Genomic DNA, 15,019 nt, shown 5'->3' with positions numbered 1-15,019 from the left:
CGAGAGTGAGCCTCCACGGCTACTTAGGGAGCTACGGCAGGGCCGGCGCCCACGTGAACTGCGTAAGTACGGAGCACGCACCTGTCGCACGGCGCCGTCGGCGCCGCCGCTAGCGATTGTGCGCTCGTCGAGCCACACAGCACCATATGCGCCATTTGCGTGCGCGTTCTTGTATGCTGTGTGCTTCATGGGCCGCTCGACCGACCACACATAGACATGGGTATCGCTATTGTTAGTGCAGCGAGGATACGAACAGAGAGGCGCTCACAGCGTACTTGCTGTCCGCGGACCACGCAATGGAATGAACGCGCGCGGTGTGGAAGACCCAATGAGAGAGATGAAGTGCCTGCGTAGACACATGGTACACGAGAATCTTGCCGTTGCCCTCGCCAACGGCAAGCAGAGCGCCATCCGGCGAAAACGCCAGTGCAGAAATGGCACTGCGGCCCCCGTTCAGTGTGCCCTGGTGCGTCCACGCACCCGAATCTGGCACAGCAAAGAGGTGTACGGGCCCCGTGTCTGTGCCGAGTGCCACGAGGCGCCCATCGCCCGTGGCAGCAATGGCCGTGGCGCCAGTGATACCCAGGGACGCCAGTGTATGGTGCGCGGCGCCTGGCCGGACAACGTCTACGCCCTGCTCCGTTAAGACGTATGTGTGCATCGGGCCCACATGCATGCCGCGCGGCTGTCCCGTTGTAGGAGTCGGCTCGCTTATCTTGGCGCCCTGTACGGTGCGCACCGCATCCTCCAGCGAGGCCACGACCAGACTGGCATCGGGGCCAGCGCTTATGGCGAGTAGACCGGGTAGGCGGTCTTCCCGCGGCACACGCTCTACTCCACTGGTGCCGTACAAGTACACATGGCCATCGTGAGAGGCCGTGGCGAGTGTCGCCGCACTGCCGGGCAACGCGGCGAGGCTTGTCAGGCCCAGGCAGGGACCCACCAGCGTGCTGACCACTTGGATCGTCTCAGCAGGACTCAGTACGGTTAGCACGCCGCTAAAGCTAAGCGAAAGAAGGTTCTCGCGTGTCCACACCAAGCCCACCTGCTGCGCATCCACCTTGTCCGATTCGTCAGAGCGCCACTCGCTCAGGAGCGTGCGGCGTGCCACGTCCCATACACGCACAGTGCCATCGGCACTCGCGGACGCGATGCACGCAGAGTCCGGAGAGTAGGCCAGTGCAAAGATTGTGCCCTGGTGCGCGGGGCCTGTGTGGAACTCGCCCTGGACGTCGCCGCTCGTCCCATCGTACAGGAACAGGCGGCCATCCGCGCCAGCCGAAGCAAATGTCGCGCCGTTAGGCGCATACGCCACGTCCTGCACAAAGCGCGAGTGCGTAGACAGTGTGCGCGCATACTTGAAGGGCACGCCTGTGTAGAAGAGGACCGTGCCGTCGTCGGAGCCCGTCACGGCCTTGAACGGGCGCTGTGCTCGCACTGCCACCGCATTGACTGGCTTGCTGTGACCGTGGAGCTCGCCCACACTGGATCCTGTGTCGACATGAAAGGCGTGGGCGTATTTCTCGCGGCCCTCGCCCACCACCAGCACACGCTTGCTCTCGCCGTCCCACACAAGGTCGTGGATGCGCCCACCGAGCGCAGCAACTTCGAGCTTGAGGAACTGCTCCGTGCCAGCTATGTCCCAAATGCGTACCTTACCGGAGGCGTCCCCACTCGCGACATAGAAGCCGCTCGGACTCATACGAGCCACTGTGACTGGGTGTGTGTGCTGCGCGTACAGCACAGAGCGGGTAACATTGTGCAAGTCGCGCAGCACGACCGTGCGTCCCTGTGTATAGAGGACCCGATCGCCCTGAGGACTCGCTCCGAGCTTTGTGCTCTGAGCGCGAACATTCGTGGGGTTGGGGGGGTACGTAGAAGCCAGCGTCAACGACATCGTGGCACGGTGGACAGTGCGCTGGGCACGTGAGACGCTGCGCCGCACCATCAACGGCCGACGCGACACTACCTCCACTCATATGCCGCGACACAGGTGCCTGCTGGAGGTCGCACATACGTGCCAGAACGACGATCCATGGGCGGACGCGAGCTTGTATGCCTTTCTGTGTGATGGTGTGCAGATTGGCTTTATTCCCGCCCCAGTATGGGAGGTGCTGCGTGAGCATGGCGCTGCTCAAGATTGGCCCTTGGTCCTTCTTCCGGCGCAGCGCGCAGTGACGTTTGCGGACGCATGCAGTTCGGTAGAGCAGCGTACGCGCGCGATGAATGAGGTGGCGACGTGGATGCGCGACCACCGTCTGTTCCCAGACCCACTCGACGGTACGTAACGGCCACTGAAACCAGGCTGGCGGAACGAGCAGTATGCGATCTATGGACCGGGTGAGCGCCGCAATCGCATAGCCTTTACTCTTGAGCGCTCCGCGTGTGCACTCTTTGGCCTGGCCACATTTGGTGTGCACCTCACGGTACGTATACCGTCACTGACGACACAGGCCTACACGCCTGACGGCCGGATCTGGGTGCCCAAACGGTCAAGCACCAAGCCGACGTACGTGGCACATGCTGACCATGCAGATGGCCCGGTTATTACGACAACTCGGTGGCCGGCGGTATTACCGCAGGCGATGGCCCTCTGGCCACGGTGGTGCGCGAGTGCGAGGAGGAGGCCGGCCTCCCGCCGCCCCTGGTACGCGAGCACGTTCAGGCGGCAGGCGTGCTGACCTACTTCTACAAGACGAGCCATGGCTGGCGGCAGCCCGAAATGCAGTACGTGTACGACCTGCTCCTACCGCCGGATGTAACGCTAGCGCCGTCCGACGGGGAGGCAGAGTCGTTCGAGCTGCTGGACCGCGCGACCGTCCTCGACCGAATGCTCGAAGGCACATTCAAGCCCAACTGCACGCTTGGTACGTGGCATGTCTGACACACACAGTCCTCATGGACTTTTTCATTCGGCATGGATGGCTCACGGCGGACAACGAAAGCGACTACACAACCTTAGTCTCGCTGCTGCACACGCCGCTGCGTATTCCTGTACCCAGCTGAAGAGCAATATTTTTTTGTATGTCAAGCAAGTATGCTAGAAACCATACCCTGCGTCATCATCCTGGCAGTGGGCATAGGTGCCAAGGGCACAGTAAGAAGGACGATACAGAGACAACAGAAGCCCTTAGATCGAGAGCTTCGTGCGGCGCCAGTGGCGGCGGTTCTTGTTGTACTGGATCTTGTTGTCGGTCTTCATGCGGAACCAGTTGGGAATGGAGCTGACGCGTAAGGTGGGTACACATACCGGTTCTGGCGCGCAGCCTTGGCCAGCTTAACCTTGGTGCGGAACGACTTCTGCGACGGCTAGTGAGTTAGCATGCACACTGCCCACATACCATATCGATAGACCAAAGTAGGTGAGAGAGGAGGAGGGCGTTGGGAAGCATGCCCTTCTTCTCGTCACGTGTAAAACTACAGATCACGTGGTAGGATATGTGGAGGTCCGGCTACGCTCGGCGGGGGTCGCGTGGGGTGCGCGTGGGGTAAGACATGTCGCACGGCCCGCCATCATTATGCCGGAGAGCTTCAAGCACCAGGCTGTGCCTGCGACGGACGTATTCAAGCCGGATCTGTTTAAAGGAAAGGTGGTGCTCGTCACAGGTGGTGGCTCTGGTATATGCTATGGTATCACGGAGACGCTGATGAAGCTTGGTGCCAGGGCCGCCATTGTGGGCCGCAAAGCCGAACGCCTGCGTGAAGCCGCTGCGAAATTGTCGAGGGATACTGGCTCTGAGGCGATCGCAACACCTGGAGATGTACGCAAGTTTGACATGATGGAGGAGGTCGTCAAACAGACGGTCGCCAAGTTCGGCAAGATCGATATGGTCGTTTGCGGTGCGGCGGGCAACTTTATGGCGCCGCTTGAGGGCCTGTCGTCGAATGCATTCCGCACGGTTATCGAGATTGATCTGCTGGGTACCTACAACACGGTGCGTGCAACGGCCTCGGAAATTAAAAAGTCGCACGGCTCGTATATCCACATCTCGGCAACGCTGCACTACTCGGGTCTGCCCTGGCAGGCTGCGCCGTCAGCGGCCAAGGCCGGTATCGATGTGCTGTCGAACGTGATTGCTGTCGAGTGGGGACCTATGGGCGTGCGCAGCAACTGCGTGGCGCCTGGCCTCATCGCGGGCACCGAGGGCGCCGAGCGCCTTGTGCCCAAGGGCAGTGAGGACATGGTCAATGGGTTCATTCCGTTGCAGCGCATAGGACAGCGCTCGGACATTGCGAATACGTGCGTGTTCCTCTTCAGTGATGCCGCCAATTGGATCAATGGCCAAGTCTTAGTACGTAATAGCGAAATACTGACTGTGCAGGCAGTGGACGGCGGCCACATGCACTTCCGTGGCCCATGGCTGCCCTACCCGAACAGCTCGCTCGATCCTGCGTCGTTCAAGGGCCTATTCCCTGGCATCCGTTTGTAGATAGTGATAGGTAACCCGTCAACGTAGAAATGAGATCTGCTTTGCGGCCATGCTTCGGCAGCCCGTAATGTTCGCACGCCTGTCGCAGTTCGGGCACTACCAGCTGCACGTTAGCCGATGCCACCTACCCGATCAAGCATGTGCTCACGGTGCATGCGCCGCAGCGTCTCATCCAGTGACGCATCAAAGGCGCTGTGCCGTGTCTCTGCCGTGCGTGGATCCGCCAGTAGAACCTCGTTATACGCACGGATCGAAGTCCCCGATCGCTGCGGTAAGTAGCGCATACGCACCCGCTCAATGAGGGCATAGTCTGGCAAAATGGTGTCGTTGTAGGCAGGGGGAGCATGGCCGAAAGCGTGCGCCATGAGTATGTCGTAGTGGTATTGGAGCGCGGGATTGGGAAATACATCCGGATTGAATGGGTCTCGGCGGTGGAAGCTTTCAATCACTTTGCTTGCGGCAGCAACTTCGTCGCTGTTTGCGCTCAGCGACGATGCATGAGGGGGCTCGCGAATGTCGTCGGCGTAGGGCATGGTGATGAGATGCATGCCGGGTGGGACGCGCTGGCGGCCCTCCGAGTCGAGCTCTTCGGCCTGCGGTAGCAGGACGGCAAAGTGGGGAATGGCATTCTCGCGTGGGAGGAACAGGCACAAAGCGACCTTGTTCTTCGAAAGCATGGATGTAAGCAGCGCTGAGAATGTGCGCTTGCTCCCGGGATGTTCCAGGTCCGAGGGGTATAAGAAGTAGGCGTGTTTGATATTCTCGTAAAAGTGCACGGTCGTGCGGTCCTTGAAGCCCAGGAGCGATAGGCCGGGCAGGCACCCAAACTGCCGCAGTGCCTTGATCTCCTCGCTGGAAAAGGAAATCTGCGCCTCGGGCGAGTCGCTTTCACACAGCATGTAGACATGATCCATCTCCTCGGGCTTGACCAGCTCACCCGTCGTGGTACGGTGCATGTGCTGGACACTCACCACTTCATATAGGTCATTGGGGTCTTCGTTACCGTGAGAGGATACGCGGACGGGCAGCCCGCGTGTTGTCTCCGACACGAGGCTGTAGGCCTTGACTTGAATCCGCCACTCAGATTGCCCCGCGGGCTTGGGATGCTTGTCATCGTCGGCTACTTTGGGCTTCGATAGAGGGCCCAGACTTAGGAGCAGATCAAACGTAACATGCTTGGTCGTCTCGCGCCCGTCCATCTGTGCCTCCAGCTCGGCCCACTTGGTCGCCGAGTCCCATACACGCTGCTTGCTGCCGTTCTGGTCCTGCAGCTGCCGCAGGCGCCATGGACGCAAGGCGTCGTCCACAAGGCCATCATCGTACACGCCTAGGATATCCGCATAAAAGGTGTTGATGGAAAACGGCCGTGTAGACCGTCCCATGAAAAACGGCTCCAGATCGATGCCGCGCCGAAAGTAGTCCTGTTGTCAGGCTCTAGCACGTACCTTCATCGCGTCGATGCAGGCTTTTTGCATGAGCGGCTTCTTGCTGCCCGGGTGTGGATCATCTTGGTTAGTGACAAAAAATACGCGGCGCGTGCCGGCCTTGACCGAGGCTGTCAGCAGGCGCAGCGCATTCGCAAAGACATGCTCCATGGGCATCTGCGCTGCTACCGGCGACAAGTCACCATGCAGGTGCTGAGGATCCTTCTCCAGTGCTGAAATAAGAAGGCAACCGACGTACATTGGATCCACTGACGTAGCTGGAATGTGGCGGGCACATTGACCTGCTGCAAAGGGGCGTATTCGACCGAGTGGGGCCAGAAACCATGCTTCGTCTCGGTCGTCATGCGCGAGGCCGCCTGCATTAGTGAGGGAACATACCGTGTTCCATAGCAGAATACCCACATGGTCTTTGGGAGCACTGACAAGCTTGATCTCCATGAGGCGCAGGGCCGCGCGGAGTGCTGTCAGAAGGGGCGGCTCCAGCTCGTCATCACTTCCATGATGCATGGAGAGGCCACAGTCAATCGCAAAGAGCACAGAGTCATGATGGTAGTAGGTCAATTGTGGGTGGCATCGGGCGTACCTCCCATAGCACAGCCTGGTGCGACTCGTCATCGCCTGGCTCGTGCTCCATGGCTTGTCGTGGTGCGCCGCGTGTTGGAAAAGTGGAGGCCCAGCGGGGTACGCGCGCCTCGTGGCATTTCGCGTTGCGCTCTTTGGTCACGCGCAACGACGGCGATGGACGCGCCGGTGCCTTTGGAACCGATGCCCGTGCCCGAGGCTGCCCCGGAGAGAGAGCCAGTTATCGGAATGGAAGATCCACTTGCCTCCGAAGTGCCTGAGAATACAAATACAGAGGCAGAGGCTCCGGCGTCTGCCCCGGTGCCGGGTGGAACGCGGAAAGTGTCGCGACCCGTGCAGCCCCCTCAGAAAGGAACGACTCTTTTCCCCCTTGCACGCGTATCAAAGATCATCAAGGTATGTGGCTTGTGACTGATGCAAGGCGGACAGTGCCGTGGATATTTGCAGCAAGGAAGCGACCTTTTTGATCAGTGCGGCTACCGTAGGTACATGGTTCTTATGGCAGGAATTGTTTGTCAAGAAGTTTGCCGAAGAGGGATGTACAAATGCTCGGCTCGATAAGCGCAAGATGGTGCGTTACGACGATATGGGTGAGTACGGAAAGGCGCTGACGTGTCTAGCCAAAGCCGTGGCCCAGAATGAATATTTAGATTTCCTACGGGAGATTGTGCCTGCAGCAGTGCCTCTTTCCGTGGCGATGAAACAACGGGAAGAGCGCATGCATGCGGACGTGGCTCAGGACCAGGGGGGCGGTGCTGAGCCCGAGGACGCGGAGGACGAGGATGCAGCTGTGGACGAGTCGATGGCGGAAGAACCTGTGGCAGATGTGAGCGCAGCCGAATGGCAGGCTGTGGATGAGAACGATGTGGGCCTCGCTGACGATGCCGATGTACTCGCAGAGAGCCACGAGATGGACGGGTCTGTGGCCGAGCCATAGGGAGGCAGAAAAAAAACGACAACTACAGGGTTCGAACCTGTGCGGGCGGAGCCCATGAGATTGCCCCGATATGTGGTTCAAGTCTCACCCATTAGACCACTCTGGCAAGTTGCCGATCGTTCCTCAGCATTTTGAGGCGACCAACTATAGCATGGTAGTCTACTTAGATCAGGCCGTTCGCTTCAAGCAGGAGCACAATTGAGTGCGTAATCTCCGCAATGCTCTGCTGCGATGGGTCGACCTTGAGGTCCGCATCCTTCGGCTCCTCATACACGTCGTCGACACCCGTGAAGCCCTTGATCTCACCGCGGCGCGCCTTGGCATAGTTGCCGCGGCGGTCCGTCTTCTCACAGTACTCGAGCGGCGTCGCGACATGCACGAGGAAAAAGTTGCCCGAGCCACCGTGCTTCTGCACCGTCTCACGCGCCATCGCACGCGATTTCTCGTACGGCGCGATCGGTGCAGCAATCACAGCGGCACCTGCACGAGTGAGTTCACTCGCTACAAACGCAATGCGCTGGATGTTGGTGTGGCGGTCCTCGGGCGAAAAGCCGAGCTCCGACGAGAGTTCCGAGCGCACCGTGTCACCCAGCAGCAGAGACACGCTGCGGCCACCCTGCTCGTGCAGCTTCACCTGCAGGGCACGGGCAATCTGGTCCTTGCCCGAGTTGAACAGGCCGGTGAGGAACAGAGTAAAGCCCTGGCTCGTCTTCGGCGGGTAGCTCTCGCGCAGCGTCTTGACAACACTGTCGTAGCTGAACCAGTCGGGAATCGGCGCACCAGTGCGCAGGCGCTTGCGGAGCTCCGTACCGCTAATGTCCAGCGTACGGGTACCCGGCTGCACCTCGTCCACGGGCTGGTACTCGTCCGAGTCGGGCAGATACGTCATCTGCTGGAACGGCACCATCTCAATGCCCAGCTCGTCTGTGTGCTTGCGCACGAGGTCCTGGGCGTCGTACGGGCCGTAAAAGTCCTGGCCCTTGGAGTTCTTGCCCGGACCCGCATGGTCACGACCGACGATAAAGTGCGAAACACCAAAGTTCTTGCGGATGATCGCATGCCACAAGGCCTCACGGGGACCAGCCATGCGCATGGCCAGGGGCAGGAGCGCCAGGGTCGCCATGCCCTTAGGGTAGCGAGGCATTAGGCTAGAGTACACGCGCACGCGCGTGTAGTGGTCGACATCGCCGGGCTTGGTCATACCGACAACAGGGTGGATGAGAATGTTGGCCTGTAGCTGGCGTGCAGCACGCACGGTGAGCTCACGGTGCGCACGGTGCATCGGGTTCCGGGTCTGGAACGCCACCACCTTGCGCCACGCGACCTTTTCAAAGTGGTGGCGCAGTTCCGCGGGCGTGAAGCGCAGCTCCACGTAGTCGTAGTACTGTGGCTTGCGAATGGCCTCGACGGTACCACCGACGTACACGTCCTTCACGTGGTTGTACAGGTAGGACACGGCCGGGTGAGCCTTGTCGTCGGCGCCGAGCACGAGCTCAGCCTCGCGGGAGCGGTTGACATCGTGCAAATCCGACACAGTCAGGATCGCGATTGCATTGTCGTCGCGTGGATCGCGGAGGGCGATGCGCGAGCCGGCCTTCAGGCCAAGCGTGTTTACCTGCTCCTTCGACACGTCCAGGGTGATGGGCATGGGGAAGAGGGTGCCGTCGGCAAGGCGCATGTTGGTCAAGCAGCCCTCGTAGTCGGCCTGACCCATGAAGCCCTCCAGGGGCGAGAAGCCACCGGTGATGATCAGCTCCAAGTCACACAGTTGGCGCTGGCAGGGTAAATCACGTCGATCCACCTACCTCGCTGAGAATGAGGTCCGGGAGCGAGTTTGCTTCCTCATCAAGGGCTGCCGCCTTGGGAGCATCACGCGCAAGCAGATCCTTCAGCACACCACCGTGCGGGGGGTTCACCATGGTTTCGGAAGAAGAGCATCGGTACGTCCGGGCGGCGCACGCCGAGGCGATGGCGCAATCGAACCGCAGCCGCGCTCCACCTGCACGTGGCTGAGCGAAGGCCGAGAGAGCAGAGAAAAATCTTAGGTCTACTTAGTGCTTGATCACAGGCTTGGCGATCTCGACCGAGTTGGTCGCACCGAGCGCGTGCTTGATCTCGCCGTAGATACCGAACTGGAAGGCAGTCATAGTACCAACCATGACCAGACGAGTGGTCAGACCGGTGAAGAGACCGACAGGGCCGAGCTCCTTGGCGAACTTGAGCAGACGACCACCCGTAGTCTCGCCGGGCAGGGCCTTGGTCTTGTTCACCTTCGACAGCAGGGTGTCAGCGGGCTGCGAGATGGTCGCAGCAGCGAAACCAGCAATCAGACCCGAGCCGAGGTTGAGGGTGGTGGCCTCGGTCGACGAGAGCTGCGACTTCTCCTTGCCGTACAGGCTGAGCAGGCGCTCCAGGACAATCTCCATGGTAGCGAACTTGGCCATGTTGTAAGGCACCTGCTTGAACAGGATCGGACCGAAACCGGCGTAGAAGCCGCCGATACCCTCCTCACGGGCGATGCGGGCAAAGCCGCCGATGAGGCCGTTCGCGAACGTGGGCTGCGACACGAGACGGATACGGGTGGCCTCGAGCGGGCACAGAGCAATGTCCGCGAAGAACTCGGCGAGGGCCGAGGCGGCCAGGTACACGCTCATGCGGTTGTCCTGCGCAGTGCTCATGCCGAGCTGGTCGACAATGAGCTTCTTGAACAGCTCGTAACCACCGAACTTGAAACCACCCTGGAGGAAGTAACCCATGGCGGTGGGGCCCAGACCGGTGAGCAGGGCACCAGCACCCTCAGTCGCCACAATCTGGCGGAAGCTGCCAATCATACCCTTGTTGTACACAGTGGGCTCCAGCTGGATACGGGTCTTGACCACATCAATGGGGGTCATGGCACCGTGGGTGATACAGCAGCACAGCGCACCAGCGAGGGCGAAGCGCGAGTACAGGTCAACACCCGTGGGCGGAGCCTTTTCGATAATCGAGGGGACGGGGTAGGCGGCACCGACAAAGTTCTGAATGTACGACATGGCGACGAGACAAAAGTGGTGGTAGAGAAGCGGGCGAGGTCGGCGCCGTGTGCTGTCGGCTCGGACCGCGACGCACGTGCACGCGTCTGGGTCGTCGATGATAGGATTGCCTATGGGACCAATCAAACGGTGTCACTCCTCCACCGACCCACCGACGGCCGACGCTGAGAACAGGGGCGAGGCGGCCCGGCTGTCGAGGTCGGTCAGCAGCATCTGCAGAGCACGCTGCGCCTCGGGGCCGCCCAATGTCTGGCGCACATATTCCACAGTCAGGGTATTCACCGCATTGCGGATGCGCGTGGTGAGCTGGCTCAGAATCGGCACGAGCTCCGCGTCCGTTGCGTCCTCGCGCGCATCCACGGCTAGCAGCTCAGGCATGCGCGTGACGAACCGCTGCACTAGGAGGCTGCGGTCAGAGCTTGGCACGGGCTCTGACCTAGACGTAGGCATATCTTCGTGCACGATGCGCGACAACGGATCTGCGGGGTATATGCCCGGGAAGCACCGTCGGTTCGTTAGTGCCTCCAGACGCAGGCACAGGTAGCCCAGCTGTTTGATCTGCCCGAGCGCCAGCAGCGCCTGCGTCGGCTCGAACATGAGCAGCGAGCTGCTCGACGTGCGGGACCCTGCGAGGTGGATGTAGCGCCCGCTCAGGTTCTTGGGGTATACAAGCGAAAGTCGCTCAGGGGATTCAATACCTTTTAGACGGCGCTCGCCCATCGCAATGATGCCTAGACCAAGGCGCCGCAGGAGCACCACATTGCGTTGCGGGTCGTCGGCGCTCGGCACCTCGCTGCTCTCTTCGCTCGGCACCGATTCGCTGCTGTGCTGCTGGAATTGGCGCTCCAGCTCGTCGACAACGTCCTGGCTCACGAGGATCTGTCCGCCGTCCGCTGCGGCACTGATCCGCGCCGCGCGGTTGACCATCGGGCCAAAGTAATCCATGCGGTTGTTCACCGGGTCGACCTCGCACACAGGCCAGCCCCAGTGGATGCCCATACGCACGCGCAGGCCGCGGTACAGCAGTGTGCCGTCGTCTGCATGCACAACCTTTGTCGTGGGCGTCTCTAGGATCGCCTGTGGCCAGTCGACGGTGAGCAGACGCATCTGCACGGTAAAGCACCACAGCAGGGCCGAGGCTACGGACGAGAAGGACACCATGAACGCATCGCCTTCCGTCTTGACCTCGTAGCCCCCAATGATTCGTAGCTGACGGCGCAGGAGCAGGTTGTGCAGGCGGATCGCGGCCTGCATGCTCGGATTCGTCTCCCACAATAGCGTCGAGCTCTTGATGTCGGTGAACACGAGCGCCACCTGCCCGATCGGCGGCAGCACCTCGCGATCCAGCCGTGCGAGTGTGCTGTCCATGTCCATGCGACCCCGCCGCGTCTTTTTTGTGAGGCCGAGGCCGCTCTGCGCGGCGCGCGCAGTTTGGACGTGCGCATTCAAATTCTCGTCAAAGAGGGCGCCGACGGTGAGCACCATGACACTGACGTGTTTGGACGCGCCATAGGCAATCGCCGTGTCGCGCAAGCGCGACGCAGCAATGCGTGGACTCTCGCGCTCCATACGTGCAATGTCGACGGCCATCTGGTACGAAATGTAGCGCCACAGCTCGGCGTTGGCAATAATCACAAACTCGTCCATCTCGAGCAGGGGCATGCACACGATGGACGGCGCGGCCGTGACCACGGGTGTCAGGTGGTATGCGCCGAGTGCGCGCGCCACGTCGAGCTTGTCGTTGACGCGCCCATTGGGAGAGACCCATCCCTCCGCTGCGCGGATGCGCTGGGTCTCTTCGTGGTCGAGCGGGTCGTGCTTCGTGCCGAGCACCTTGATGTTAACACCAGCACGCGAGAGGACAGCGACCGACTCGCCCACGTTGGCCACGTACAGCGTGCGCCCCCGCAGGTAGGCAAACAGTGCCGTGGCACTCGCGTGCCACAAGTGCGTGTCGGGCGACGACGAGGCGGTGCCCCAGCCCCAGAACACCTCCTGGGAGAGGTTGAGGTGCGCGGCTGCGGACGGATCAGTGCGCATTCGCTCGGACGCATACGTATCGTGCTTTTGTAGCACATGCTCCGCATACGTCTGGTTGAGGCGAAGGAACGTGCGCCGCAGCGCTGTCGCGACGCCCTCGTCCGTCGCCGTCGAGGGTACGCGCGCGAGCTCGTTGGCTAATGTCGACTCGCAGTGCTGCCGAATAAAACGGCTGATGCTCGTGGCTGCCGCGCTGGACGACGAGTGCCCCTCGATGAGGCCGAGCAGCGCCTCGTCGTCCTTGCCGCGGAACTGCGGCACGACCAAATCAAACACGTGGAACGAATGGAGGCGCCCGATCGAGTCGGCGATCGCGTACGGCACATCGTTGACCTGCGCCAGCGTCGTACGCACGCGGCGGTGGTCGCTGTCGTCCGGGAGTGGCTGGTGCGTCATGGTGACTTCCATGAGGCCGAGCAGGCGCAGGTGGTGCAGACAGTTGAAGTCAGCAATGTTCTGCTCGCGCCCGTCGACGTCCGCGAGCTTCGGCCGGATCTCAAAGCGCTGGTTGCCCGACAGGTTCAAGTAGCGCAGCTCGGGGTTCGCATTCCAGTTCCAGTCGTAGTTCCAGTTGGCAATGTTATACTTGAGTATGTTGTTGCCGGCGTCGATGGCATGCAGCTGCTTCAGCCGCCCCAGCTCCGCAGGCAGCGAGTGCAGCCGGTTCCCATTGAGGAACAGCACGTGCAGCTGTGTCAGATGCTCCAGGTCCTCGGCGGGTAGTGCGCTCAGCGCGTTGCCGCTCAAGTACAGCTCGCGCAGCAACTGCACGCCCCGCAGTGCACCTGTCGGTATCTCGTAGATTTCGTTCATGGAGAGATTCAGCACCTCCAGACGGGGCAGGGATGGCAGGACGGCAAACACATCCTCGGTGAGCCGGTTGTCGGCAGCATGCAGGTAAGCAAGCTCGCGCGGCGCCTCTGTGGCCGGTGGAATAGGAATCCCCTCGAGTAAGTTGGAGCTCACATTCAGCTCGCGCAGCGCCTTGCACGCCCAAAGCGATGGGGGCAGCGCCCGCACATTGTTATTGTGCAGGTCCAGCCGCACGAGCGCGCTGAGCACGCCAATGGACTCGGGCACGCCCGTAAGCGCATTCGCCGCGCAGCTCAGCACCTTGAGGCGCGTCAGCGCCTCCAGCGCCGGGAGCGCGCCGAGCTGGTTGTCATCGAGCACCAGGTGCGTCAGCACAGGCACCGAGCTCAGTAGGCTGTCGGGAAGCGTCACGAGGCTCGCATGCGAAAGGTCGAGGCGCGTGAGGGCACTCGCAGCAGGTGCTTGGAGCGCTGCGCGGCTGAGCGGGTTGTGTGCGAGCTCCAGCTGCGAGAGGGATGCACCAAGTGCACTGTCGATGCTAGTGAGGCAGTTGTACGTCGCCATTAGACGCTCGAGTTTGGGCAGTGCAGGCAGGTCGTTGATGGACTGCAGCGTCATGTGCCGCACATCAAGCACACGCAGCGACACGAGGCCGCTCATCTCGGCGGGCAGGCTGCTGAGCAGGTTGCCTGACAGGACGAGACGCACGAGCTTGGACAGGCGCCCGATGTGGGACGGCAGCGTTCGGATCGTATTGAACGACAGGTCCAGGTCCGCGAGGTTCGGCATCGCACACAGAATGTCGGGGAACGTGTCGAAGCGGTTGTTCGACAAATTCACATACTGAAGGAACTCCATCGGTGCCATGTACGCGGGCAGCGCGGACAGCCGGTTGTTAGTGGCACGTACCACGCGCAGCTGCGGCAGCTCATCGAGCGGGATGTGGTCCAGGTCCAGCAGCCGATTTGAGCTCACGTCGATCTGCGTGAGCGACGAGATGGCGCACACACTCGCAGGCACGCGCTTAAGTGCGAGCGAGGCCAAGCGCAGGATCCTCAGGGACGTGAGCTGCTGTGCAAAGTCGAGCGGCAGATCCGCGAGCGGGTTCATAGACAAGTCCAGACTCACAACGGACGACGCAATACGATACACAGGCACGGGAATGAGCGTGAGATGCATCGCCTGCAGGTTGAGGTGCTTGTATGTCTGCTCCTGCTCGACGGGCAGTGTGGGAAAGCGGTCGGCGCGGTACACGAAGCGCAGCAGGCAGCTCAGGTCCTGCCGCCCCATCTCGTCCAGGTCGTCCGCCTCGGTGTAGCCCGCCTGCAGAAGGCGCCGCCGGATAATGCGGGCGGGGCGCTCGGACGCCGTGAGCGGCCGGTCCATCCCCCGCTCATACAGGAACAGGCGGTAGCCTTGGGGATCGGCCATCGCCACATGCCGCCCCAGCGCATACAGCATCTCGGCTGCCGTGCTTTCAGGCGCACACGACAGAAGAACGTATGAATCGTTCGGCTGGTACACACGCAGAAAGGTCCGGCCACGCAGCATGGACATATCCATGTCAGACGTGCGCAGCACAAGCGGTGAAGGCGGCGACACGTCCGTACTAGGTGGCGGCTCCGCCTGCTCCAGCGGCTCCGCTGCATCGCGCGCGGCACTCGGCCGTCCCAGCCGCGTCAAGAGGTTCGGTGCGCGCCGGAGGCGGCCGAGTGTAGGCTTCTTGGCGCTATCCGGTGC

The 15,019-nt window shown here is 61.4% G+C and overlaps 9 protein-coding genes across 9 annotated transcripts; 3 read left to right on the top strand and 6 right to left on the bottom strand.

Annotated features, from left to right (window-relative positions):
* Positions 1-31: 31 nt before the first annotated feature.
* Positions 32-1,897, bottom strand: MSY001_2516 (uncharacterized protein; the record flags this gene model as incomplete). Its single annotated transcript, XM_018884375.1, has 3 exons — positions 32-58; positions 82-226; positions 255-1,897. 3 exons carry the CDS (start codon positions 1,895-1,897, stop codon positions 32-34), a joined length of 1,815 nt encoding a protein of 604 aa, XP_018741041.1.
* An 825-nt stretch (positions 1,898-2,722) lies between these two features.
* Positions 2,723-3,006, top strand: MSY001_2515 (uncharacterized protein; the record flags this gene model as incomplete). Its single annotated transcript, XM_018884374.1, has 2 exons — positions 2,723-2,867; positions 2,894-3,006. The coding sequence occupies 2 exons, from the start codon at positions 2,723-2,725 to the stop codon at positions 3,004-3,006; spliced, it is 258 nt and encodes an 85-aa protein (XP_018741040.1).
* Positions 3,007-3,130: 124 nt separating this feature from the next.
* Positions 3,131-3,392, bottom strand: MSY001_2514 (uncharacterized protein; the record flags this gene model as incomplete). Its single annotated transcript, XM_018884373.1, has 3 exons — positions 3,131-3,224; positions 3,251-3,309; positions 3,342-3,392. The coding sequence occupies 3 exons, from the start codon at positions 3,390-3,392 to the stop codon at positions 3,131-3,133; spliced, it is 204 nt and encodes a 67-aa protein (XP_018741039.1).
* A 126-nt stretch (positions 3,393-3,518) lies between these two features.
* MSY001_2513 (uncharacterized protein) lies at positions 3,519-4,430 on the top strand (the record flags this gene model as incomplete). The annotated part of the gene is made up of 1 exon (XM_018884372.1): positions 3,519-4,430. The coding sequence occupies one exon, from the start codon at positions 3,519-3,521 to the stop codon at positions 4,428-4,430; it is 912 nt and encodes a 303-aa protein (XP_018741038.1).
* Positions 4,431-4,540: 110 nt separating this feature from the next.
* MSY001_2512 (uncharacterized protein) lies at positions 4,541-6,382 on the bottom strand (the record flags this gene model as incomplete). The annotated part of the gene is made up of 4 exons (XM_018884371.1): positions 4,541-5,851; positions 5,876-6,087; positions 6,114-6,231; positions 6,278-6,382. 4 exons carry the CDS (start codon positions 6,380-6,382, stop codon positions 4,541-4,543), a joined length of 1,746 nt encoding a protein of 581 aa, XP_018741037.1.
* A 258-nt stretch (positions 6,383-6,640) lies between these two features.
* Positions 6,641-7,394, top strand: MSY001_2511 (uncharacterized protein; the record flags this gene model as incomplete). The annotated part of the gene is made up of 2 exons (XM_018884370.1): positions 6,641-6,853; positions 6,879-7,394. The coding sequence occupies 2 exons, from the start codon at positions 6,641-6,643 to the stop codon at positions 7,392-7,394; spliced, it is 729 nt and encodes a 242-aa protein (XP_018741036.1).
* A 163-nt stretch (positions 7,395-7,557) lies between these two features.
* On the bottom strand, positions 7,558-9,313 carry MSY001_2510 (uncharacterized protein; the record flags this gene model as incomplete). The annotated part of the gene is made up of 2 exons (XM_018884369.1): positions 7,558-9,168; positions 9,200-9,313. 2 exons carry the CDS (start codon positions 9,311-9,313, stop codon positions 7,558-7,560), a joined length of 1,725 nt encoding a protein of 574 aa, XP_018741035.1.
* A 132-nt stretch (positions 9,314-9,445) lies between these two features.
* Positions 9,446-10,426, bottom strand: MSY001_2509 (uncharacterized protein; the record flags this gene model as incomplete). Its single annotated transcript, XM_018884368.1, has 1 exon — positions 9,446-10,426. The coding sequence occupies one exon, from the start codon at positions 10,424-10,426 to the stop codon at positions 9,446-9,448; it is 981 nt and encodes a 326-aa protein (XP_018741034.1).
* A 132-nt stretch (positions 10,427-10,558) lies between these two features.
* MSY001_2508 (uncharacterized protein) lies at positions 10,559-14,710 on the bottom strand (the record flags this gene model as incomplete). Its single annotated transcript, XM_018884367.1, has 2 exons — positions 10,559-14,122; positions 14,189-14,710. 2 exons carry the CDS (start codon positions 14,708-14,710, stop codon positions 10,559-10,561), a joined length of 4,086 nt encoding a protein of 1,361 aa, XP_018741033.1.
* Positions 14,711-15,019: the final 309 nt, after the last annotated feature.

This window comes from Malassezia sympodialis, genomic scaffold (genome assembly GCF_000349305.1).
Source record: "Malassezia sympodialis ATCC 42132 genomic scaffold, msy_sf_11, whole genome shotgun sequence".
Classification (NCBI taxonomy): Eukaryota; Fungi; Basidiomycota; class Malasseziomycetes; order Malasseziales; family Malasseziaceae; genus Malassezia; species Malassezia sympodialis.
The sequence above is the reverse complement of the archived record's forward strand: the minus strand, read 5'-3'. Positions and strand labels throughout refer to the sequence as shown.